The 27,622-nt window shown below is 39.6% G+C and overlaps 1 protein-coding gene across 1 annotated transcript; it reads left to right on the top strand.

The window, feature by feature from the left end:
* The first annotated feature begins 1,569 nt into the window (after positions 1-1,569).
* Positions 1,570-27,622, top strand: C2H14orf93 (chromosome 2 C14orf93 homolog). The gene is made up of 7 exons (XM_051980450.1): positions 1,570-1,683; positions 19,319-20,357; positions 22,484-22,801; positions 25,035-25,096; positions 25,398-25,501; positions 26,236-26,348; positions 26,781-27,622. The coding sequence occupies exons 2-7, from the start codon at positions 19,758-19,760 to the stop codon at positions 27,201-27,203; spliced, it is 1,620 nt and encodes a 539-aa protein (XP_051836410.1). The 5' UTR covers positions 1,570-1,683; positions 19,319-19,757; the 3' UTR covers positions 27,204-27,622.

Genomic DNA, 27,622 nt, shown 5'->3' with positions numbered 1-27,622 from the left:
ATTCAGGAGACGGATAAGACCATCCTCACTGAATTAAAGCCTATAGGTATTCCTTGTTTTATTGGGCTTTCACCAATATTACATTTTTATAAATTGAAGGTTTGTGATCAAATCTATCTGTGCTATTTTTTCTACAGTATGAGCTCATACTGTATGTCACATTTTGGTAATTCCTACAATATTGCAAACTTTTTTGTCTTTATACCTATTATAGTGATTTATGATCAGTTACTTTTGTTGCTATTATTGTAAAATGTTTTGGGATACCACAAATTGTACCCATATAAGACAATGAACCTAATCAATAAATGTGTGTTCAGACTCTTCTATTAAAGGCTGTTTTCCTGTTTCTCTCCTCTTCAGGCTTCCTTATTTCCTGAGACATAACAATATTGAAATTGGGCAATTAATAAACCTACAGTAGCCCTTAAGAGTTCAAATGAAAGGGAGAGTCAATCCATATGGCAAATTTCATTGTTGTCTTATTTTAACAAATTGTCATGGCGACCATAACCTATCTTCAGCTATCACCATTCTGACCCGTGAGCAACAGTTAACAATGAGGCAAGACCTTTCACTAGCAAAAAAGATTATGATTCTCTGAAGGCTCAGATGGTGATTAGCATTTTTTAACAATAAAGTGTTTTTTAAATTAAGGTATATATTTTTTAGATATGATACTATTGTACACTTAATAGACTACACTATGATGTAAACAAATTTTTTTTTCCTTTTTAAAATTTTTTAAATTGCTTTTTATTTACAAGTTAAACAAAATTTTTATAGGCACTGGGAAACAAAAAAATTTGTGACTCACTTTATTCAATTATTTGCTCTATTCTGGAATCAATTCTTCAGTCTGGAAACATATCTGTAATATATCTAAGGTATGTTAGTATTAGGAAATTAAACTGGATAGGGTCAGGTCAAATCATAGCCAAACTTGCATATTTGGATTTATTTTAATAGAAGATACAGCCATTGTGAGGAGTGGGGAAGTCTGAGAACGGACCCATCAAAGATTGTGAGAGAAGTTCATGAACGTTCTTCCCGTCATTACATCTGAGGAGTTTGCAACATTGCCTATTTAGATAAGAAACATGATCAAGTACATCATCTCCATTTTGTAATTTAAAATGTTATAGCAGAGAGATGACTCAGAATCACGCAATCCAACCAATAATAAATATGAACATGCATCAGGTCTTCCCACTCAATATCTGGCCATAACTATTTGACCAGTCAACCAATTTAGGGTGTTTTGGCAATAGAAATGCTCCAGTTGATTAGTGGTGACTGAGGAGGCCTGGTTACTTTTAATGAAGAAAAATAGAAAAGTTTTTTCTGTTTTGTTTTTGTTTTAAGGTGAGAGAATTAAAGGGGAAAGGGGAATGGATTTCAGGAGGTGGGGGGATATCCGAGTCCAGAGAGTAAAGAGGGGCGGTGCAGCAGGGGGCAGGGCCAGCCAGCGCGCAGCCTGGGACGGCCCCTAAAGGAGCCCTCTTCGGGAAAGCCCCTCCCGGCTGGTGCGTGTGCTCGCGGGCCGAGATCCCCGGCTCGCAGCCCCGCCATCCAATCGGGGCTCTGCAGAGGGGGCGGAGTGAGGCGGGGCTTGCTGGCTCTGCGCTCTGCGAGTCCTCCTTTTTGCACACACACGAATACAAAGAGCCATACGACCTTCGGGTATCCTTTTTCCATTTTTTCCCCTCCTTAATCTTGTGTGTGTGTATTCAAAATTAAAAGAAAAAAAATAGAAAGTTTTTACAATGCTGGGGTGAGGAACTTGTTGTTAGGGGGAATTTGCTCTTCTCCCCATTTCTCTTTCTCTCTTTTCCTCTCTCTTATCCTTTCTTCTCTTTCCTGGTGGAGGTTTTAAATATACCAGTAAGTTGAGAGAAACAGGACTACCGTGTACAACTGCTTGCAGTCAAATTTGGAGGCATTTTTTCCTCTTAAATTATCACACCTTAAGGTTGAGGATTTTTTTTTTTCCTGGTTAAAGGGAAGACAAAAATTCAGTTGAAGTGTATATGCATCTATCTATATATAATATTACATATATAACATATGTAATATTATATATATATATATAGTCTACGGAAAATTATCTGTTTCCATCCCAGGTGAAGTCAAATGCAGAGATGTGAAGTTCCCTAATTTCCAAAGCTGATTGGTGTGCATCTTAACACACTCCCCAGTCCCCTAGCAGCAAAATTAAGTGGGAATTGTCCAAAGTCAACTGGTTTAAAATACTGTAATATTTTTATATCATAAGAGAGGTACCTTTCCTTTATCCCTTGGGAAAAGGTGAGGTAATTGCTTCTTAGAATGGGAGTGCTGCATTTGTGTTTTCTTTAGAACATTTGTTTCTCTGTGGATTTTTTTGGAGCAATAACATTTTAAGGTTATGTGTACTTGTGTATATATATGTTCAGTCTGTGTATATGTGCTACATGGGGAATATTTTATTTTCAGAAGTGTCCATCTTTTGGGTTTCTGTGTACAGATTGGCTTTAGGGATACACAATTGTCCATGTTGTGATGATCCCAAGTATAACCATAACAGGATTTCAGTAGGCAAGTATGCTAAGAAATTGTATGTTTCATATACAAAGACCCTTCTGTGAATATGTTGTTTTCATGTGAATGTTGTGTCTTTTCTTTCCATTTTCTAAAGGATTTGATTAGTAAGTAAATAATTGGGGGAAAGGGAAGATTACCAGTGATTCAATTGTAGTAATCAAGCAATCGAATCTATGGTTCAAAACCTTCTTTAAAGAACTGTTTTGCCTTAAGAAAAAAAATTTTTTTTCCTTTTATCATTTCTTTCTTTGAAATGTACAGCTGTGCATATTTTGGCCTTTATGTGTGGTTTAGTTGGTGTGTTATGAACAGAAATACTCTCTGGGTGATTTGACAAAATGGTCGTTTATAGATTGGAATTTAGTTTGAAAGGCTCTGCATTTGGCAAAGTTTCAGGAAAATAATCCAGGCAGGTCCAATTTTCAAAAATTTCTCATATGGATAGAAAGAACCAAGGCAACATAATGGGAAGGGTGAGAAATGTATTTTAGTTATGGTGTCACATTTTTGGAATGAAAATTCTTCCTATGTTGAATATCCCCAATGAGAAATATGTGAATTTGGGAAGGAGGGACTAGCAAATCAGAGTTATATTGGCAATATGGAAAATGTGCACAGCCTTCTAGGTATCACAAGAGCCTTATCCACATCACTGTGTTAGAACTAAGAGGGAATAAGTGCTTTTATGCAAAAAACTGCCACTGTTCCTAGTTAAGCAGTTAAAAACACCTCCTGAATTAGAGAATTCACATGCCTGAGAAGAGATACTATGTATCTTCTGGGTGATGAAAAGAAAATTGAAATGTCACAATTTCAGGAAAGCCGGTAGGCAAAAGCAGATATACAGGTCAGATCTCATCACAAGGAAAAAAGATTTCCAAGACCACACTAATGGCCTCATTAATGTTTAATACAACTAAATTTAAGGAGAACCTCCAAGAATCTGGACAAGCCCTTAGGATTTATGATGGAATTTGACCTGTATGACTTTTCCCAAACTTCATTTTCCCATATCCTCCTGGGGCAAATCAGCATTTTTTAAAAAATGGCTTCTTTGACATTGCTCACATCACATGCATGCCTGAATAGTATTTGAAAAGCAGATCAGTGCAGGTCAGCTTGGGCCTGAATGTCTTGGAGAGCCCCTCTGCCTGTGGCTCTAATCATTACTGTCATCACTCTTGGGATCTCTTTTGTAGTGGAAATTAAAAGGACTTGGTTACACGTGTCTCTAATTCCTTCTCTCCCTGGCCTCAGCATGGCATGTCAGCTCACCACATTAAACCCAGGTCTGACATTAGCTTTGCCAGGGCTTGGCAGAAGGGAGATGTAAGAAAGGAGGGCTCTGCACAGACGGGCATTTGCAGCCTGTCCCTTGAGTGCTCAGTCAGAGGGCTGGCCTCGGCCTTCCTTCTAGACAACTAGAACATTCCACCGGGGCTTCTTTACCAAAGGTTTTCTAGCCCGAAGTCGAACTGATTCTGCCAGGGGACCCCTGCGGTGCCCAGAGAGCTCTTTGTGCTCTCGGGGAGGCTCGCCTCTTTGTTCGGGAATTATTAGGGAGCTGCGCGATCGCTTCCGTATAGGGACCCAAATTATCTCACTGCATTCCGCCAGGAATTATTAATGGTATTCTCCAACCACTACCCTCCTCCCCCTTGTCTGGGGAGTTACTGAGAACAGAAGCGTGTAAACAAACACTCCGATTCAAGATGGCGCCGGGCGGCCATGAAAAAGCCACAGTCGTCGCATCCCTCCCTGAAGAGGCCCTCTCCCCTCCCTGGCCTGTTGAGTGACTGCGAATTGCAGCCAATTGAATACCTTCCTGCCTCCTTCCTTTCCCTCTCCCTCGCCCCCTTTCCCTAACCGCCAACCAGCGGGAAACAAAAGGAGGGGCTTTCCCGTGTGCGCGCCTAGGTACACGAGCCGCCGCCGCCGGCGGCAGCAGTTACTGGCGCGCGCGGGCCCAGAGCCCTTCTCCTAGGCAGCCGGCGCGCGCTTGAGTTCGTGTGCGCGCACAGCTTTCCCCGGCACACGCCGTGGAACACTGAGGGAACGGGAGCGGGCCCCGAATCCCTTGCGGCCGGCGCTGAAAATGAGGCTTTTAGCCGCGGCTTGACCCAGGCGAGGGATCCGTTGACCCACGGCCCTGACGGTTCTGTCCGCCGTCCCCGTGTCTAGCCGTTATGGGATCTCTAGACCCTCCGGCTCCGGGCCAGATCTTCCTGGAAGGGCTTACGTCGTGCCCGTCCCTCCTCATCCCCGGAGGTGCCTCCGGGCTCGCCACAGTCAAATGACTAATATTTAATCTTCGAACACTTACAGCGTATCCCCTAGGGACTCTGGTATTCTGCGCTACGTTCCAGGAACTAGCGTTTCAGTTTTTATAATTAACCCCAAAAAGGCACATCGGTAGAAAATTCTTAAACCAAATTAAGTGAATCCTGAATCACTGTACTTTTAGCAAATCCTGATTTTTCCTTTTTTGGCGGAGTGGGGAGAAAATAGTCTTGTATTGAAGTGAGCCCAATATTTTATTATAGTTAAATATGCTTAAAAAAAAAAAAAACTCAAGTCAAAACCGCAATTCTATCTCGTCTCTCTGTTTCTGTTCCCCCCTTCTATCCCATCTCTCCAAGTTTCCTAAATTTTCTTTCTTTTTCCTAATCCCAAATACTTTTTTCAATAATTTCAATCCATAAATATTTATTAAATGCTTACTACGTGCCAGCACTGTGCTAAATACTGAGCATAGAAAAAGAGAAGAAAAATCATTCTTAAGCATCTGTACACTGGATAAAGTTATTATAGAACGATATTTGGTCATCTGCCTGTGGTGTTAGCATCTCGATTCTAATAGAAAATGCCCTTTGAGCTGTCTTAATGTAATCTATTGAGTCATTTTGCACCTGTAAATGGAACAGCAGCAGGAGCTCAAAAAAAGTCTGTAGACTCAAATGCCTATTTGCTTATTTTAATAAGGCTTGAGGTATAAATGTTCTCAGTACATTTAAGAAAGTCCATTGCCATCTTGACCCTGAATGACTAAAGGACCTGAGATATATTATCATGGCCTGAAAACTTTTTATTTTTCATAGTTTGGAGGTGAAATCATTCGTGCAGAAAATGCAGACTCAAAATGGGGAAAAAAGTGAGGGAGCTGCCAAGAATGTGATATATTTAGTTCTAATACAAAACATGTGACTGGTGGAAAAGGATAGTTAAGGTTAGGGGCAGTTATACCCTGAACCACCTAAAAAAGATGAATTTTTGTTTTTCCTTTTATCTAAAATAGTGTTTATGAGAAAATATAAAAATAAAATATTGAAAAATATATTGACTTGCTAAGGCTCCTCTGTGAAGGGAGTCTCCTATAGAGAGTTCACTACACTGATGAAATCACATATCCAGATTTTTTAAAAAAATACTATCTATATTTAGGGAACTATGTGAAGTTCATAGGTTGGAAAAATAATTGAAATAAGAGAAGTCCTTCAGTCCTGATTATACTTTCCTGATTTTATTAATTTGGAAATTAATCTCAGTTTCTTCATCTATAAAAGAAGAAAAATAATACCTACCTCACCTTCTTAACAGAGTTGTTAGTATCAAGTTGGGGTCAATTTATATAGAAATGTCTTGAAAATTGTAAAATGCTGTGCAGATGTAAAGTATTATAGTAGATGGAGATCTTTTCCATTGCTTTTAAGCTAAAGACAAATATGATTTCAGGGTGATTAGTTTTCTTAATGCACTTTTTTTTTTAAAACAAAGTATATCTTAGAATTATTATTCTTAAATTATAAAATCAATGAGTACAGAAATGAACATTTTAAATGTTAACTAAGGGATCCAGACTTTGTCTCAATAACTAGTCTTACAAAACACACCATGGATGACAAAGTGTGGGTGACTTGACTAGGCTACAATAGCTTTACCTAAAACAAGTCATATGTCATAAGTTTTATATACACACATACTCATGCATGAACATATATGTATATACATTAATAATAGCAGCTAGGTAGCACAGTGGACAAAGTACCTCTCCTGGAGTCAGGAAGATATCTAAATTCAAATCTGACCTTACACACTTATAGTTGTGTGACCCTCAGCAAGTCACTTAAACTTGTTTGCCTTAATTTCTCATCTGTAAAATGAGCTAGAAAAGGAAATGACAAATCATCCCAGTGACAGTATTTTTGCTAAGAAAACCCCAGTCATAAAGCTTCCCATATGACTAAAAACCGAACTAAGGTTTTCAAGGGACTTGACATATATTATCTCAGTTTTTCCTCACAGGTAGATGAGATTGGTATTATTATTTCCATTTTACAGATGAGAAAATTGAGGGTGAGAGAGGTTAAGTGACCTGATAAAATTTACACAACTACTAAATTTGTGAAGTAAGCTTTAAACTCAAATCTTATTTACTCCAGGTCCACTGCTCTATCGATCATACCCCCTAGTTCCTTATACCTAAATAAATACACACACACACACACACACATACACATAAATATCCTAAGCATATCCATTGTTTCTCTGCAATCAGCATCCATGTCAAATGTGGCATTAAAAAAATGCTTTCTCATGTACTCTAACCTGCCCTTGCATTAGCAGATGTATGATATTTTTACAGAATGGAGAGATGGCCTGGCTGATCCCCTCTCAAAATGGTCATGTGACTATGACTAAATTATGTGTTTTTGAAAGAGTGGGGAATTCACTCCTATATCTAACACTAGCTCCTAAGTTTCTATTAGTGTACTATTTATACACTAATAACATTGACTCAAACATAAAACATTTACTAAACTAAAAGGCAAAAACAATAACATTTATTCAGTTGAAGACAAAGGCAGTAATAGACATCATGGTTATTCAGAAGGCAAAAAAGGAATAATCAAAATATCACAACATACATGAACTTTATTTAAAATGTCCCATCTATGCGTACAAGTTCTGCAGAAGAAATGTGTATAAACTTAGAAACTTAGGAGGGGGACATATGAATAGGGAAACTCATGCCTGGGACATCTTTAATTCTGGACTTCAGCTTTTGTTTACTTTTATCCCTTCAGGAACCATGTGTGCCATACAAAACCACTTCTACAAATTGCGCCTTTCTGGTCCCCATTACATTCTTTTTTTTTTTTTTAATAGCTTTTTATTTACAAGTTATATGCATGGATAATTTTACAGCATTGACAATCACCAAAACTTTTGTTCCAATTTTTCCCCTTCTTCCTCCCCCCTACTCCCATGGCAGGATGATCAGTAGATGTTAAATATATTAAAGTATAAATTAAATACAAAATAAGTATACATGACCAAACCGTTATTTTGCTGTACAAAAAGAATCGGACTCTGAAATATTGTACCATTAGCCTGTGAAGGAAATCCAAAATGCCGGCAGGCAAAAATATAGAGATTGTCCCCATTATTTTCTAAGCAAAGAAACTCTTCTTTCAGGCTTATGAATCATTTTACAATTTAATTTTTTAGCTTACAATCTCCCTTAGCAGGGTGCTGAGAAAGTGTTAACACTTTTAAAATCAAAGGATATATCAATATTGAACTTGGCCAGTAACAAGCAGTTCCCATAAGTCAGACAACTGCAAAGTTCCTCAAGTTGATACTGGGCAATGCAGACAAGCTCAACTAGTTCTTTGTTCCACAAGATTTTGTTTTGACCAGTAGCCTCTAGCAAAGTCAAGCCTTTCTAAAAAGTGTGGCTCACAGCAAAACAGAAGCAAAAGTTGTCTTTTTCCTTAATATTTCTCCCTCATACAGTGAGTAGAGCCATATTGAGCAATCAGGTACCCTGAGAAGGTTTTCTCCACTCAGGCTCTAGATGGCACTGGAGAGCAACAAGCAGAACATCTACCCAGCAGTTGGATTTCGCCCTCAGATCAGGATAGCAGTTAGGTTAGCAGTGTTTCTATTTCAGCAGCTCCCTCCAAAATAACTGAAGAGTCATCTTTCCTCAGTTAGAAGCAGTTTCTCTAGTAGTCTTTTAAGTCTTCTGTCCTTGTCTTCTTGTAGTTCTCCCTGTTTTGAGCTCACTCTCCTGCTTTAGCATATATCTTCTTTTGCTTCCCATAATCTTCCATTGTTTTGTAACTCATTATTTTATGAGGTAAATCAAGAAATCCATCTTTCTGTCACTATATAATCTTCCCATATCTCCCCAAAAAGTTCTCTTATTTACAGTTTCTCAGGTACAAATTTCAAAATCCTAAAAGCAATCACATGCAAATGAATTAATGGACCACAATCCTTGCAGCCATTATTAATGCAGTCATTGCTCTACCTTTAAAGAAGTCCTCTTAGTACATTCATTTGAGAAGGAACTGTACCTGGTCCTCAAAACAACTTGTGTCTAGTCTACATTTTATTAGTTTCTTTACTGTTTACCAGCCTTCTTCATACAAATGTGCCTTTTCTGCTCCTCTAAGTAATGAAAATGTCCATAGACAAGTGGGCAATATCTTACACAGAAACACACACACAGATACACACACACATGCACACAGAGGGTTGGTGAGTTTGTCAGTGTGAGCCATTCCTAGTATAGGAGCTCTCCTTGCCAATGCAGGCAGATAGCAACCCATTGTGACTGTAGATGAGTAATAGGGAACTGTTTGAAGCGCATAGGTTGTGACTTGCCCAGGGTCAAAGAGGTAATTGTCAGAAGTGGGATTTGAATCTGGATCTTTCTCATTCCAAAACCAGCACTATCTCCTATGTTGTAATAACTCTTACATAGGTATGCTGAAGGGACAGAATGTAGAGAATACAGGACTTGGAGTCAGGAAGACCTGAATTCAAATCCTGCCTTAAGACATTTGTGGCATGTGTGACCATGAGCAAATCACCTAATTTTTCAGTTGTCTCATCTATAAAATAATAATAGCACTTAGCACACAGAGGAGGAATGTTAGAATGTCACTGTTAGAATCAAATGAAGTAACATTTATAAAGTGCTTTGAAAACCTCATAGTGTTATATAAATATAGGCTATAACACTATGAGGTTTTCAAAGCACTTTATAATATTATAATGCATATATAGAGATCCTATACAAATATTAAAAAAAAAAAAACAAATTAGCTGGATAAAATGTAGGAGGTAGAGATTGCATTGCTAGAGGGAGTTCTTTCCCCAATAATTCCCTAATCCACTGATATCATAAATCCTATTTCTATTCCTTCTTATATTGGAAAGGTGACATTAACTAGAAAACTTTTAAATTTAGTATAGAAAACAAAAGGAATTAGATTTATTGTACTGATATGGAAGAAAAAACTCAAGAAGATACATTAAAAGATAATATCTGGTTATATATATATATAAATAAGCATACATATCGAGGAAAGGCATCTTTATCCATATATATATTTTTTTTTTTTTCAGAAAGAGAAAATGTGTAGAATAACTTTTTCTGCCTCATTCCAACTCAACCTATCTCTTTGCCCCTAAATCCATCCTCTTCTGTTTACCTCCATTATCTGAAGAAGAACTCATGGTCATCATGAGTCACACTCATAGTCACAAGTTAATTTCTCTTTGCATTAGATCTTATCTCTTTCTATGTCTGAAGGAATCTTGAGCCCATGTTTATCCATTTTCTTCTGCTTTTAACCATGTTTAAATTAGTGACATTGTTAAATAGAGCTCTATTACTGGTTCCATCATTAACAAACCTCTCTGGGATTGGGTTACTCAACTGTAAAATAAAGAAGCTAGATTATATTATCCCTAGGATCACTTTCTGCTCTAAAATTCTCTTTAACTTTAATTATCCTGCCTCTTTCAAATACTTTCAACTTCTGCCCTTTTCATAATTGTTGAATAAGTCATCTATACTTCCTGCCCCTGTTTCTTTACCATTGACTCCTTTAAAAATTCATTAGAATACACTTTAATGTCATAGAAACGTCTCTATAAAGCCTTCAAGACCCTCTCCTTAGCTATTTTAATCCATTTCAGTATCTCTGTTGTATTTGTCATCATTCATTAGCCCTTGATTCTTGAGGCTTTTTCTCCATTGACTTACCTCATTACAGTTTTCTCCTACCCCTGACCATTGTTTTTCTCTCTTATTAGTTCCTCTTCCTGCAGCACAGTAGATAAGAGTCAGAAAAAACCCAGAGTTTAAATCATCACGTACTTATTAGCCATGTGACCCTAAGCAAGTCATTAAACCTCTATTTGTCTTAAATTCCTCAACTGTAAAATGGGGATATCATCTACCTCACAGAATTGTTCTGAGTATCAAATAAAATAATATTTGTAAAGTGCTTAACACAGTGCTTGGCACATTGTAGGCCCTATGTAAATCCATTACCACAATTCTTCTTTTTCACCTTTCTGTCACTCAAAGAACAATTCTTCCTTTGCTGTTTTCTTTTGGAGACCATATTGATTCCCACAGTTTCAATTTACATCTTTAAGTCTAGCATTGAATGCATTTCACAATCTGGTTCCAATCCACTTCTCCTGCTTTCAGTTCACACTTAGTTCCCTCACATACTCTATATTCCTACTAAATTGGACTCCTCACCATTTCCTCAAATTTTCTTGCCCTTTCCTACCTTCCTGTATTTTTGTTCATGACATCCACTATGTTTGGAACTTACTCTCACTTCTTCCCACTCCCAGCCACCTTGCCTTATTGGAATCCTATTCATCTTTCAGTGTTTAGCTAAAATATATTCTCTCCCTGAACCTTTACTTGATTATTCAGTCCAAAATTTTTCTCTACTTCAGTGGAGCTCTCATGAAGATGACCACTCTATCCTATAAATCTTAAGTGGCAATGAAACAATTAGACTATATTTGTTTAAATACACTAAGGGAAACCACATACAAGGACTCTAAGTGATATATTTAAATATTTTTTGAAAGTACCCCTCTCTGCTTTGCCCCTTCCCCATCTCCTAGCTTTATCTTTCTCAGTTTAAGATCCCAACTCTTTAATTAACCAGTTCAATTTCAGTTGTCTTTGATTTTTGAATTCCTCGACACATTGTGTTATCTCTGCTTTTTTTTTTTTTTTTCCAAAATCCTAAACATAGATTACTTCTTCCTTCAGACTTTTTTTCTTTGCTCCTGGCTGCTTAAAAAAGTCACACAACTATACTGACCTAAGATATTAAAATTTTATGTAATCCAGATTCAGCTGAGTTCTCATTGCCACATGACAATCCTTTTATCCATCTTTACTGATTCTCCATTAATTAAGTTCTGAGCAACTGATGATTTGATGGATAGAGATCTGGATCTGGAGTCAGGAAGACTTTCATTCAAATGTATCCGTGGATACTTGCAGACCATGTGACTCCAGGCAAATCACCTCACTTCTGTTTGCCTCAGTTTCTTCCTTTGCTGTTTTCTTTTGGAGACCATATTGATTCCCACAGTTTCAATTTACATCTTTAAGTCTAGCATTGAATGCACTTCACAATCTGGTTCCAATCCACTTCTCCTGCTTTCACTTCACACTTAGTTCCCTCACATACTCTATATTCCTACTAAATTGGACTCCTCACCATTTCCTCAAATTTTCTTGCCCTTTCCTACCTTCCTGTATTTTTGTTCATGACATCCACTATGTTTGGGATAATAAAACTGTAAAATAGGGATAATAAAATGCAGGGTTGTTGTGAGAATCAAATGAGACACTATTTGTAAAAACAATAACAGCAACAACAAAAGGCCTGGTGTAGTACTTGGGCATTATACAAATGCTTATTTCCTTTTCTTGTCACAGAGTGTTCCAAAGCTTTTCTTCCTTCCTCTATTCACCTGTATTACCACTTTTCCCTCTCTTCTTAGCAGAAGACCTCACCTCTTTCATCACTGAAAATATTGAGGCCCGTCCATTGACATCCCTCATCCCCAATTCCATATTTCCAAAAATCTCAATCTGATCCCCTCCTTTGCCCTAGCCTCAGCAAATGAGACAGTCTTTGCCAATGCCAATCCCTTTCCTTCTGTCTTCCACCCATTCCCTCCCATCTTTCAAAATTTGACCTTTTGGACCCTCCCCAATGTTCAATTCTTATCTACTAGACTCCTCTGCTGCAATATCAACCATGCCCAGATCTCTCCCGTTCTTGAAAATATATGTATCTTCATTTGACTCTACTGCTTTGAGCTGTCATCTCTGGCTCTCTTCCTTTGTATTGTTTAATTAGAAGAAGCTGTTTATAGGTTGTCTCCACTTTCTACCCTGCCACTCAATTCTGTTGGGCTTCCAAAGCTTGATGGAAACTACTCTCTTCAGACCAATGTCTTTTCTGCCAAATTCAAGTCCTCATCCTTAATTTTTCTTCAGTATTTGTCTTTGTTGATTCCCTTCTCCTTGAGTTTTTAGGACATTTTTCTGTCATGGGCCATTTCCTACCGATAGAACTGATCCTTTTCCATTTTCTTTGAAAGTCATTATCCATGTCTTACCCCCTCTGTAGTTATATCGCAAAGCTCTCCGACCTTTTCTTTTTCTCTTTAAATTCTAAGTAAGGGATGGGGAAGGGCCCACAAAATCATTTGCATAATCAATTGCAGGTGATGATGAGCTGAAAGCTAGGTACAACAACCTCCCACTGCTTGCGTTCTGTAAATTGATAATTTTCTTTGGCCCTCGAATGATGTTATAAATATCCAAATGGCTGTTGGCAGGAAAAAAGTTCCTCATCTCTGCTCTAAGTGATCCTAATCTTCTCTATGCAGATGACTCCAAAATCTACATAATCCAATCCTCAGCTCCCTCTTCAGCACTAGTTTGACATCTCTATCTGCCTACTAGACTTTTCAAATTGGATTTCCTTTAGACGTGTCAAAACTCAACATGTGCAAAACATTATACTGATAACACCCATTTCCCAGGAATTTTGTGAGGATAACATGAGATAATATTTGTTTTGTATGTGTGTGTGTGCTTTTAAAAATTATTATTAAAGCTTTTTATTTTCAAAACATATGAATGGATAATTTTTCAATATTGATCTTTGCATAGCTTTGTGTTCCAAATTATCCCTTCCTTTTCCTCACTCCCTCCCCTAAATGGCAAATAATCCAATATGTTAAATCCAATATATGGAAACACTTGTACAATTATCTTCATGCACAAGAAAGATCAAATCAAAAAGGAAAGAAAATGAATAAGAAAACAAAAGGCAAATGAAAAACAACAAAAAAGAGTGAGAAAATGTTATGTTACAATCCACACTCAGTTCCTGCAGTCCTTTCTCTGGGTGTAGATGGCATGAGATAATATGTGTAAAGTGCTTTGCAAATCTTAAAGCACTGTATAAATGCTGTTATGGTTATTATTATTTCATATTTCTGTTGAGGGTAGCACCATTCTTCAATCTCCAAAATTTATAATCTATGAATTATCCTCAACTGTTCATTCTCTCTCACCACAACCAACAAGTTTTGTTGTCCTACCTCCTCACTATCATGTTCTGATATTTTTTCTTTACTCACAGTACTGTGCTAAGTCCTGGAGATGAAAATACAAGAAAATTCCATATTCTTAATATAAACTCTCAAGGAATTTAAATTCTAGCTGAGGATAATATTGTTGAAGTTGTGGAGCAGGCCAAAGAGTGAGATAAGTTGGGTGTTGGTATTCCCCACCCCCATCCCATGACTGATTTTATTTTGTATTATCCTGTATTTACTCATCTCTGAACCTATTATAAAACTTAGCTACTTGAGAATTGGGAATAACTCGCTCTTGTAAATGTATTCTCAACACCTACTGCAGTGCCTGACAGTAGTTAATACTATCAAATGTATTAATTGATTAATTAACTAATAGGTTGTTCATTCCAGAATTTCTATTTTGTTTTCTGCTTTTTAGTAAAACCTTATTTTGTGTTAAAAACAAACAAACAAACAAACAAACAAACAAACCAGAAAACCTCTCATAGCTCTTAACCCACTCTTAGATACTTTATTCTTATATTTTGTATTATAGTTACTAGTCTATATGTTTTTTCTTCCCTATCAGATTATAAACTTTCTGGGATATTTTCTTTATCTTTATGTCCTATAGCAGTGATTCTCAAACTTTTGTTTTCAGTTTCTTTATCCTATTAAAAATTATTGAGCATCTCTCCAAAGAGTTTTTGTTTATCTGGATTATATTTATAGACATTTACCATGTTGGAAATAAAAACCATTTTTGAATTTGTAGACCCTCTAAAAGGATTTCAGAGATTCCCTAGGATTCTCCAGTTATTCTCAAAGTCTGGGCCGGAGCATCCTGGGAATCTCTGAAATCCTTTCAGAGAGTCTACAAATTCATAATTAGTTTTTATTTTTAATGTGATCAATATCTATAACTATAACCCACATAAACAAAAACTCTTTGGACAGATCCTCAATCATTTTTAATAGGATAAAGATATTGAGAACAAAAGTTTGAGGACCACTGCTCTAGACCATACTTTGAGAACCACTGTCCTATAGCATTTAGCACAGTAAACCTTACATACAATAGGTGCTTTGTAAATATTTATTGAATTGATTTCAGAGCTATATCTCTAATTCTGACCTGTCACTTGTCATTAGTCTTTTATCCATAACTGTCTGTAGCATATATATCCCCTTGAACATCTTGTCATCACTTAAAACAAAATATAAAGGCAGAATGTATAATCTTCTCTAGAATACTAGCATTTGTATTTAACTTGTTCATTTTCTGTTAATGATGTGACTTACTCTTGTTCTCCTGGCTCTCAGTCTTGAAGCTGTCTGACTTCTTCTTTTATTCCTGCCTTTCCTTATCCTCCTCCTTAATGTCCTAAAATCACCAAATTCCACCATTTCTTCTTCCATAATGTCTCTGTTGATCCTTATTTCATTAAATTTAGATCTTTCACATGTGCCCAAATCCAGTGCCTTGCCACCTATATCTAAATTACTTGCAATCATTGACTAGCTATTTTTCTGGTCTCCAGCATGTTTCTCTAATTTCATTCTTTGAATTGCTACAAGATTAATCTTCCTAAAATAGTTTTTATTACATCTTCTAGTTCAAAACCCCACAAGGATGGCCTATTGACTTATTAGATCATATTCAAGGTTAAGATGTTCCACCTCCTTATTCTATCTTCTTTATCTGCCCATTTCATTCTTTCACAACTACCTAGCAAAACCAGATTGGTCGATCTATCCATCTGTCTATCTACATACACTTATATAGTATCCCTCTAAAATTTTCACAATTACAAAAGATAACCTTGAGTGAAACTTTGTTTTCTAGTTCCTTAACACTCAAAGTACTTCTTAAATGCTTGTTGAAAGATCCAGGATATATGTCACCATGTATACACCTTTTCTTTCTTAGTTCTTCAGTGGATCCATTGTTTAATGGATCACTCCACCAATACAGATCACAATTCCTAACCCCTATGCCAAACTCTGTCATGCACACTTTGTCATTGTGGGGATTAATGGACTGGCATAATATATGATTTCCTGAGTTATTAGTGGTCAATCTTTTGATTGTAGCCAATGTCTAGACTGAGCTAGGCTGATCCTTGGAGATCAAACACATACTCCATCACTGAGACTTGCACTCAGTAGGATCTGCCAGAATTTCTGTTCCTGGGGTAGTCTTTGGGATCCTAGGATCAATTTCTATGAAGCATCAGAGTTGAAGCCCACTTTGTAATAGTCTTGTAAGAAAGGGCCAGAAATTCATCAATGCATATGTTATTTAATTTGCCCAACCTTTAATGAGGATACCCAGAGAATATAATATACATTTATATGTATGTGTATGTATAGATCTTTGTATCTATGTATGTTTATAAATAGATAGACAGATAGATAGATTATCAAACTACCTTCAACAGACGAAGGAGAAAGTTAAAATAACCATGAGAAATTCAAAGAGTAACTCAACTCAAGGTGCAGAACCAGCAGGAGAAGAGTTTATGGGGATCAGGAGTGGGAGAAGTAAGTGCTGTAAGATAGGCAGATTAGGAAGGCCACTGCTACTGAGGGCAAGAGCTGGAGGGACAACATTGGAAAAGCTAGAAATACTCTGGGGGAAGGAGCAGAATCACCAGATGTTACAACTGTCAGATTGGGACCACAAAGGGGGTTGACAGCCCATGAAGCCAGCTGGAAACTAGGAGCCACGTGGTAGTCTGAGTTGATTGAATTTTAATTCCTAGTTCTATCAAGGCTATACACAGTCAACACAGCATTTTGAAGCCACCCTTTACTCTCCCAAAATGGAGTTTTTCTCTTAGCATTTGTGTTCAAGAGGTTTCTCTTGTCATAGTATATGTTATAAAAATCCTGAGAGAATAATGGGAGGAGGTTATTTAGTAGGAAAAAGATAACGATGACCACTATAGAAACTGACCAAAAAAAAAATCATATAATTCTGTTTTAACCTTTAGTTTTAATTTTGCTTTAACCTTTCATTTTAGATTTAGTTGAGTCTTTCAATGACTTTAATGACAAAGGAAACAGTACTGGATTTGGGGTAAGCCCTTTCAAATGTGCAGAGGCTGGGTTTTTTTTTTTTTTTTTTTGATATGGAGGTAGAAAAGAGCAAATTAAAAGCTATTCTTAATAACCAAATGTAATTAAAAGGAGTCATCAAATTAAGTTTCAGTACCTCAGAGGCACAGACATGTTGGCTGTTTCAGAGATGGGTTTGTGGATTCTAGAAAACTAGATCTACCAAAAATGAGCCAAATTATCTTGTGTGCTTTTAATTGTGATTTTATGATAAAATTAACAAGAGTAAGATAAAAATATATCTCTTGAGGAAATGCTAAACCTGCTTACATTTTTCTCACTTAGTTCACTGAGTTTCTCACTGAGTTCAGATAGGATTTTTTCTTAACTATAACCCAATATCATATAGAAAACAATAATATTTATAATGTTCTTTGAAGTTTTCCCAGTCATGGGACTGGGATTTTGGAAGATTTGGGGGTACAGGTTTAACTAGTTAAGTACCATAATTAAAAGGCTATAATATGATTTTTTGATAATATATTAGTCTTTTTTCAGAGGGGTCGAGGATCATGTGAAAGGAGGAAACTGATATAGTCCCTTCCTACCGGAAGCATTGATATTGGGATTAAGGAATTCATGAACATTAGTTCTCTGTGGTGCTGGAATTAATGGTAGGAAAAATCGACAGCTATCTGGATATAACATACATGGGCAAGAAGGATGGACCTTTTTTTAAAAAAAATTTTTATAAATGCATATGTTCTATTTTTAAAAAATAAGTTTTGTTTATACTTTCTGTTTTATAGATTGCTGTAGAATCACATGTATTCTTCCTATTTCCTATTCCAAAGAGTCATCCCGTATAACATAGTATTTATTGGAGATGAAAAAAAAAGTTAGCATAACTGATCAATATATTGAAAAAGTATGAAAACATGTGCGATGTGTGACAACAGTGGACCTCCCCTCTCCACAAAGGAGTAGGATGGGTCTGCCTTCTCATATCTCTTTTATTCAAACCCCACTTGATCGTGATAATTTGGTTACATTTACTTTTGATTTTTTGGTGTGTAATTGTTCTTTCCATTTACAATGTTGTAGTTACTGTGTGTATTGTTTTCTTGGTACTGCTTATTTCATTTTAACTGCCTGAAAAGTTTTTCCCTCATGACATATTTTTATTAGTTTTGTGATAAATCATGTTGTATGTGTTACAATGAAGAATCCAAGCCTTTGGTAGATGGTAATTCAATTCAATTCAACCAGTATTCATCAAGCTCATATTATGTGCTAGTTACTGGAACTACAAATACATAAAAATGAAGAAACTCCTTGCCTTCAAGGAACTTCCTTTCACTGTGGGGGAGAGGAAGGAGAGATGGGCAGAAAAGCACATGTATGCAAAAAAAGTAAATATTAAATACAAGTTTTTGGTGGTAGTGATGGGAAGTGCAAACAACTGGCAGAATAAGGAAGAATTAGAGAAGCTTCTGGATAGAAACAGTGACACGCAGTGGGTATGATTCTCAAGCTTTTGCACAAATTCTGCTTTGGCTGTCTGGATTTTTGTCTCATCAAATCACTTTTGAAAGGTTTGGAACAACAAGTAAAAGTAATTAAAAAAAAAAAAAAAGCCAAGTGCTCAGGGCTCATAAGAAATGCTGTCTCTTTTAACCAGTTCCTCATTTCATTCTTTTGCTATCTTTGCATCCCCATTCCTGGAAAAAAAAAATTAGGGTGATGTGCTCTTTATGACATAAGAAACAGTGTATGTCTATGGAACTCTTTTAGTAAAATCTGAGTATTCTTTTAATGGCTAAATACACCTGTAATATTTATAAAAGGGGTAATGTTCTTGACTTTCCATGTAAATAGGAAGCAGTAGTAAATAGTAATAATAAGAATAATAATTAATACAAGTAATGAACATTTATTAATCATTTTAAGGTTTAAGGTTGGAAAGAATGTTCTGGATTAAGAGTAACAAAACCAGATTTCTGTTGGCCAAGCAATGACCTTCAAAAGACACTTAATTTCTTTTTGCCTCATTTATCTGGATTTGGGGAAAATGTGTCTTACAGCCAGGACTGTGAAGATAAAATAACCTTTGTGAAGCATTTTGAACTCTTTAAAGAATGGTACCATAGCTGTAGGAGGTATTACTGCTGTTATTATAGTGATGATAGTAAAGAGACAGTCCTATATTTTCTTCCTTAATCTTCCAATTTTTCAGATGATGGTGGATCCTCTTTTCTATTTTATAGTCAGGTTTTTGGCAGGCTTCCATGACTGGGACCAGAAAGAATCCCTCTCATCTCCTGAAAAGTGAATTCATCAGAAAAGTTCCTGCAAGCCTTATCCTCATAGTAATCCATGTCTGTGATGCACCGTAGTGGGCTCTGAAGTCGGAGAGTGGCCCAAGGGCAGGCCACCGAGGCTCAGGGAGAAGGCCACGGAGAGCCAGCGGAGGGCTGAGGGGAGCGCTCTCCCACCATGGCCCTCCTTACCAGCTTTCTTCACAGCTCTCCTGCTGGCTGCCCCTGAGGGAGAAGAGGGAGCCTCTCCAGAGTCCAATGCTTGTTCTCAGCCCTGGGAAGCCAGGTCTGGCCCTGCACGTGCTCTGTAAAGCCCCGCTGGTGTGAACCCAAAGAAGCGTCGCTGACCCGGGCAGAATGTCCTTCAGTGCCACCATCTTGTTTTCCCCACCCAATGGCAACGAAGCCAAGTGCTGCTGTTGTGCCTGTAAGAGTGAGCCAAACGGCGGCCACACGGGGCCTTCGGGAGCTGACCCCCAGCCCTGCACCCCGATCACCGTGACCGGGCACGGCCTTGCCGTGCAGAACTCGGAGCAGCTCCTGCACATCATCTATCAGCGGGTAGACAAGGCCGTGGGATTGGCCGAAGCTGCCCTGAGCCTGGCAAAAGCCAACAATGAGCTGCTGAAGCGGCTCCAGGAGGAGGTGGGCGAGCTGAGGCAGGAGAAAGGCCCTTCCACTGACGAGGGCGGGGAAGACGGGGCCCACGGTACCCCACCTGAGGAGCCAGGGTCTCTCAAGGGGAGTCCTGGGGAAGCCTGCAAGTCACTCTCTGCAGTAGAAGAGGAGTGTGACAGTGTGGGCAGCGGCGTGCAGGTGGTGATTGAGGAGCTGAGGCAACTGGGAGCAGCCTCTGCTATTGGGACTGGACACCTGGGCTTCCCGTCCACCCAGAGGGATATCCGGCTTCCTGGCTGTGCCCTGACTTCCAGTGAGGTTGCCCCACTGCTCAATCCTGTATGTATGGCAATGAGGGAAGGGACGATATCATTCCCCTGCACACTTTCCATGCCCCATTTTCTCTCATTCCTTCTTTCTCTTTTTTCTAATCCCAAACCTTTCTTCTGGTTGTGACTGCAATAGAACTGAGAACAGTATCAAGTTTCTCTTGCTCCCAGAGAAAGTCATCCCTAGAGCTCTTACTTTTTCCTGAACCATGATGGCTTTGGCAGGAGGCATTTTTGGTGTGTGCATGGTGATGAGGGTGTCCTTCCCTCCCTCTCAATAGCTCCACATGGCACATTCTCCTCAGCAGCTGTCTCTGCTGCTCCATAGGCTCTGCCTTTCCTGGCGAGAGTGCCTGCCGTGCACAGACGGCTCATTCATATTTTATCACGGGCCCTCTGCTTGCCAAGGTTGAATTGAGAGAGGGGGATATAAAGAAGAGGAGAGGGAGACAGTGCTGGTGAGGGAAGATAGAAAGAGGAGAGGGAGAAGTACATGTTAAAGGAAGACAGAACGAGGAAATGGGGAAAGTTGAAAGTAGATGAGAGTTAAGTAAAAGGAAATAATGAAGAAATTAGAAAAATGGAGAGAAAAATCTAGATGGGAAGGGAAGAAAAGGGGGATTGAGGGAGGACAGGCAAAAGTAGAATAGAGAAAAGGAAATATTGAGGAAAAGAGATGAGGAGACAGTGGGAATCATCAACAGGTGTAGGAAGAGAGAAGTGAAGAATAGGTTTAATAACCTAAAGAAGCAAACATGGAAGGGGGGGAGGGAAATCTGTCCAGATTTCTTTTTTCCTTCTCCACTGCTCATAGTTATATATTGGTAAATCTGGCCTAGGTAAAAGGAAAAAAAAACAACAAAAAACAAAAGATATGTCACCTTATTGTACTGAGAGATAAGAGATACATAAAACTGCCCTCCTCTCTGTACTATCTCTACCCCATTCTCAGCTTTACATTCAATAATGAGTGAGGGTGAAGGAACAAAATATACAGGCTAGATGGGAAGAATGAAACTCCCAGACCATCTGCTGGTTCTGAGAAATGAATATATAAACTCTTTTCATCCCCCTCCCGCGTGGCACTGCCACTGGCCAGCTCCCTGGTCACAACTTTGTCCTAAGTATGGAATTGTGGGTAATGGTCAGTTACCTGAGCCTGATCATGACCACCAATAAAGTGGGAAGGTAGTGAGGGACTGAGCTGGGAGAATCAGGGAGGGGGGCAGGGGGGAAGATGGGAGGGGGCCAGACCAGGCAGTGCCCCAAGCTGTGTGTTTTCTTTCAGGCAGGGAAGGCTTCCAAGCCGACAGGATGGAATTAGATTTCACAGCGCAGAAAGCAGCTCACAGGTCTATAAATCTCAGCCTCCTCCCCCGCTTCTTTCTGTGCTTTTTCCCCCTCACTTTCACTGTTTTGTTTTCTTGGCTGCAGAAAACTCCCCTCCTTTCTCCTTCCCCCTGCCTCCCTCCCTGTTCTGTATGTCCTTGGGTGAGGGCACAGGCTAGTTAAATGGATGTCAGGGCAATGACATTCAGGTGCTGCCAGGTCAGGATCCAGGTGAGAACACAGTGCTGGCCTAACAGAGGGAATGGAGGGCAAGAGAGAACATTCAGACAGCTTCAACGCCGTTCAATGTATATCTCCTCTAGAGGTTTCTGTCTCTACCCCTCCCTTTTTCTGTCTCGTTCATCTTATTTTTCCCTGTCTGTTTCTGTCTTCTCTTGCTCCCGCTCCTGCTTAGTCTCCGTCTCCTACCACCCCACCCTCTCTTAGACAAAACATTAACCTAGATGCATTCTTGTGCCCAAGAGCAACCATTCACAAATGAGTAAGTACAAGTAAATACTCTAAAATGTGCTCCATCCATATAATCGGCCATGACAACCATATAACAGGAGAGACCCTGAACTCACAAAAGGCATTTGCCACCCTGCTTCTACTGAAGTCCCAGGAGAAGCCAGCCCTGTGAGGTTCCTCTGTGCCAAGGCCGCCTCCATTACTCTGTATGTTCATTATCTTTGACCGGGGAATGACAGGTGATGAACCCAGCTCCCTGCCCATCCCTCGCCTCCCCTCCCCGACCCCCTGGCTCTGGGCCTGACTGTCTAACAAGCGGTGTTTTTCTGTTCTTAGCTGGACGACTACGTGGCCTCTGAGGGGGCGGTGCAGCGGGTGCTGGTCCCTGCTTATGCCAAGCAGCTCTCTCCAGCCACACAACTGGCCATCCAGCGGGCATCCTCGGAGACAAGCCTGGAGAACGGGGCCAAGCTGCCCCCGCCCCGCCCGGAGGATGTGCTCAGTGCCGCCGCCGCCTTGGACAGCGCCTTGGAGGAGTCGGTCCCCGCTGGGGCTGGGGAGCTGAGATTATCCTTGGGGTTCGCAGCTTCTCCTGGCAGGGCCAGGGGCGGGGGGCAGAAGAACTCCAGGCGCAAGCGGGATCTGGTGCTCTCTGTGAGTGGGCTGAACTTTAACGTTCCTGAAAGGGCAAGCAGTAGATGGAGTGATCTGAAAGGGCAGCAAATTATACCACCTTTTTCAGTGATCTTATAATGGCCCTGACAGGATAATATTCCTTATGGGAATTCTCCAGGAATTCACTGGAATTGGTCTGCAGATTTATCCAGCAGCTCTGGGTAGGTGCCAGGGCCTCTCAGATTATAGCCGCTGCTCAGGAAGGGCCCACATAGGCTTACTCTTTGGACCTGAAGTAACTCCAGAAGGGGAACCTCATCTTCAGAAATGCCTGTCAGCTTTAAGAGACTCTTAAAGAATTTTTTTTGAAGCAGGTCTTTTAGAGCTTCCTCCTAAAAATGGTCTCAAAGGGCAGCCAGGTGGTACAGTGGAGAGAGCACCAGCCTGAAGGCAGGAGGACCCGAGTTCAAATCTGCCCTCAGACACTTAACACTTCCTAGCTGTGTGACCCTGGGCAAGTCACTTAGCCCCAGTTGCCTCAGCAAAAAAAAAAAAAAGTCTCAAACCCCAAAGGGGGAAGGGTTATCCATCTGAATGTCCTCTAGACTAGCAGCTGGCTATAGGTTAGTAAAGATATCTTAAAATAGTTGGACACAAGAGAAATAAGTTCCTAGTTCAGGTACCCTTCTGTTACCCTGCTCCTATTGCTAGGATCCTGGAATCTCTACCTGGTAGTGGGATAGTAGCTTCTAAACCCTTGTCAATATAGTCTCTTCATTAACAGAGAAATCCTGGGCTTTACATCTCTTCCTTATGTCTAACTTAAATTCTTGTTGCAGTAAAAATCCATTCCCCCACATTCTCCACAGTATATACCCATCTCTCAATCCCCCAGAAAATACTTCTTTAAGCTTAATTTTAGTGTCATTTGCCTTTTCTCAGAAAACCTATTTTTCAACCTTTCAGTTATCTCTGTGACTTTTATTTTTACCACTTCTCTCAAATGGGACCTCAGATTATGGTCTTAAGACTTCAGATGAAGTTACTTAGGTTTTCTGTTCCTTTGGAATCGCAACTCTGCTTTTGGTGGGGACAAAAATCAGTGAACTTTCAGGGTCTTTCCTGCCACAGTCAGATATGTTTAGTCTCTTCCAGGTGCATCAGTGACACCTCATACAATTTCTGACCTAATACAACTACTATTCCTGACTGAATTAGAAAGGGAGCAAAAGGACTCAGAAATGCATTAACATGTATGGTGGAAAGAAAACAATATAGGAGAGCAGAAGAGTCATGATATAACAGTGGCTCATGGACCCGTTAGCATTCTGGTGTTGCCTGTGGCTCCCCTTTCAGAATTATATTTTTAAATGCATAAATGAAAATATGGAGAATTCACAAAGGAAATCAATTATATTGAAATTTTGTGTGTTTGTGTGAAAGACATTTATACATCCCAGCCCCTAGATTGAACTTGGAGCCAGGAAGCTATGTGGCAAAGCAGAGAATGGAAATGGAGTCAGAAAAGTCCAAATTCCTATCTGGCCCCAGATACTTATTAGCTATGTGACTTTGGGCAGTCTTTGTTTCCTTGTTTCCTCAGTTGTAAAATGGGGATACTAATAGCATCTACCTCCCAGGTGTATTGTGAGGATCACATGAAATAATATTTATAAAGCAATAGCACAGTGCCTGACACACAGTAGGCACTTAATAAATACTAGCTATTATTATTATTACCAAGTTGAACAATAGTGAGATCCCTCACTAAAAGTTTTCAAGCAGGGGCTGGATGTTGAGTGTTATAAAAGGGATTCTTGAACTGGGGGGAGGAGGAGGGAGAGGAGGAGTTTGAATCAAATAAACTCAGAGTTCCCATATAACTCAAAATTCTTGGATTCAGGCTTGGGGTAACAATACCCAAGAGGTGATTTGGGAGCTCTAGCTGATCCCGTCTTTCCTTCCCTATCCTGTCTCCAATTAGGGAAAAAAATCTCAATTGGAAACTCTGAACCAAAGAGGTTTTCCTGCCAAGAAAGGACACCTATGTAATAAATAGTACTAAAGCTGCAGTAAGGTTCATACAGAAGACCCAGAGGGAGGCTAGTCTAAAAGTGGTCTTCCCTGAGTGGATAGTAACATATTAATTATATTACCAACAATATCAGCTAATAATAGCTAACATTTACATAGTGCTTTAGGATTTGTAAAGCATTTTATATAAGTTAATATTCACCATACTTTCTGTGATTCTATTTTTTCTCATTTCTAGAAATTGGTCCACAATGTACATAATCACATCACAAATGACAAGAGATTCAATGGGTCAGAAAGGTGAGTTCCTTCTAAATAGATGGCACCAGGAAGAGGTAACTCTTCTGAAGTAAATCTGGTGGGGAAGGAGGACAGATAGGAAAGGAGGACAAAAGGAAGTCTGAAGGATTGGGACCACTACTCCCTAATTGGAAGGTGACACCAGTAGAAAGTCCTGTATAAAAATGTCCATTTGGAATCCAGGAAATTCCAAATTTCCTAAAGGAAATTACTTTGGTGTCCATTGAGAACTGGGTGGTTTGTTTTGCTTTGTCCAGCATACACTGAAAACTGCTTTTTTTTTTTTTTTTTAATGTGGCAGTATCAAGTCCTCTTGGAACATTTCAGTGGTGAAATTCCTCCTGGAGAAACTCAAGCAGGAGCTGGTGACCAGTCCCCACAATTACACTGATAAGGAATTGAAAGGTAAAGGAAGCTTGGGGGAACCTCCATCTCTGACCCCTCTGTTTGCCACTCCTGGAGTCAGCAGAGAAGCATGAGCTAAGACATGAGCTGGTAGTTTTGGTATTAGAATGATGATGGCAGGAATTAGGTTTCCTTTTATCCTCTTCCCATCTAGACTCACACAACTAGCTCCAAAATGCCTATTTATCATTCCCTTTCTCAGAATTGAAAGTGAAATTAGGAGATAGAAGAGCACCAAACATTGTGATTTTGTATAGGGCATAAATCAAAGTTGGGGGGGAGGGGGAAGTAGTAGAGAGGAAATAATCAAAGTTCTCTGGCAGAGGTCTGACCCTTTGTCACAGGATCAGAGGATCAAAGATTTAAAGCTGGGAGGGATTAGTGAGGTTGTCCAGTCGAAGTCCCTCATTTTACAGGTTCTAGATAGCAATCCAGCCTTTTACCTCTTTGTTTCTTTTCTTCCTTACCTACAGTTAATACCCCAGGCTTATGAATCAGAAAATTCTGCCAAAGGGTGCCTTGTAAATCTTTTTTCTTCTTAGGGTTCCCACTAGCAGCATGCAGCAAGTGGCTAGCCCAGGGGCACAGGTATATGGTTCTGATGAAGGAGAAAGGCCAGATAAAAAAGGAATAAGTACATACTAACTTTGGCCACTTGAGGAATACAGCCTCTAAAGGATCTTGTGTCTATTCTGCCTCAGAGAGCTTCAGGAACTTCTCTTCTCTCATTGTAGGGGCTTGTGTAGCCTACTTCCTCACCAAAAGACGTGAGTATCGAAACTCCCTGAATCCCTTTAAGGGCCTGAAAGAGAAAGAGGAGAAGAAATTAAGAAGTCGCCGATACCGGGTAAGAGGTCTCCATGTTCTTCATTCCGGGTACCAAACCTCTGATACTACCACACTGTGGAGTTAGAGGGAAAAGGAACTAGGAATAGGGCTGAGACCCAGGAAAAATAAGGCTAAGGGCCACTAGGAGAGAAGGAGGGTAAAGCTTCCAACTCTAAAAATGATCTGAGGATTGGAACCCTATTGGCCAGAGCCTCAAATAGGGCAAGCAGAGAACAGAGCAAGCCCTCTGTGTTATAGAAAAGGCTCAGAGTCTCCGTAGATAAAACCGGAGATATTACTTTCTAAAACTTGTTTTAAATGTCTTCTAGTTCTGTCTCTCACACAAATCTCACTCATTCTTTCCCAGAATCCCTTGTTCCCCTTGATATTTCCTAAATTTCACCCACATTCTTGTCTCCCATTCTAACTTCTGTCCCATGATCCTGTGTAGCTCTTTGCTAACCGATCCAGTATCATGAGGCACTTTGGAGCAGAGGAACAGCGCCTATGGAAGGATGTGACAGAGGAATTAATGTCGGATGAGGAGGACAGTCTTAATGAGCCAGGGGTTTGGGTGGCTCGCCCCCCTCGATTCAGGGCTCAGCGCCTCACTCAACTTTGCTACCACCTGGACGCCAATTCTAAGCATGGCACCAAAGCCAACCGAATATATGGGCCTCCTTCAGAAAGACTGCCTTCGGCTGAGGCTCAGCTTCTTCCCCCAGAGCTCTATAATCCCAACTTCCAGGAAGAAGAAGAAGAAGACGGTGGGGATGAAGATGCACCTGTTTCTTCACCTTTTGACCAATCCCACAAAACCTTTTGCCCTGACTTGAACTCATTCATTGAAATCAAAGTAGAAAAGGATGAGTGAACACTATGACCAAAAGAAAAAACTCTGGCTCCTACCAATCCTTATTCCCTGGATTTGGGGTAATTGGGATTCCTAGGTTAACTGGATATTCCTTCCTTTTTGAGAAAGATTTTGCATCTTCATCCTTCATCTCTAATGAAAGTGGGAACTGCTCATTGGATAAAGTGGACATCAGATGGGAACGGCGGTGAGGGTGGTATATGGGACAAGATGATGAGAAAAAATTTATATTGAATGAAAAAAGTAATACTTGGAAAGGGCAAGCAAGAAAATGCTTTTTTTTTTTTTTTTTTTTTTGATAAACAGTGCCCGGAAATTGAGATAAGGATGAGGCAACAGGAGGGAAAGGAAGGAAGGGAGGGAGAGTTCTAAACAGGAATGTCATGGGTCCACAAAACAAGAGGCCTTTTTGTTACTTG

This window comes from Antechinus flavipes, chromosome 2 (genome assembly GCF_016432865.1).
Source record: "Antechinus flavipes isolate AdamAnt ecotype Samford, QLD, Australia chromosome 2, AdamAnt_v2, whole genome shotgun sequence".
In the NCBI taxonomy this organism is placed as follows: domain Eukaryota; kingdom Metazoa; phylum Chordata; class Mammalia; order Dasyuromorphia; family Dasyuridae; genus Antechinus; species Antechinus flavipes.
The sequence above is the reverse complement of the archived record's forward strand: the minus strand, read 5'-3'. Positions and strand labels throughout refer to the sequence as shown.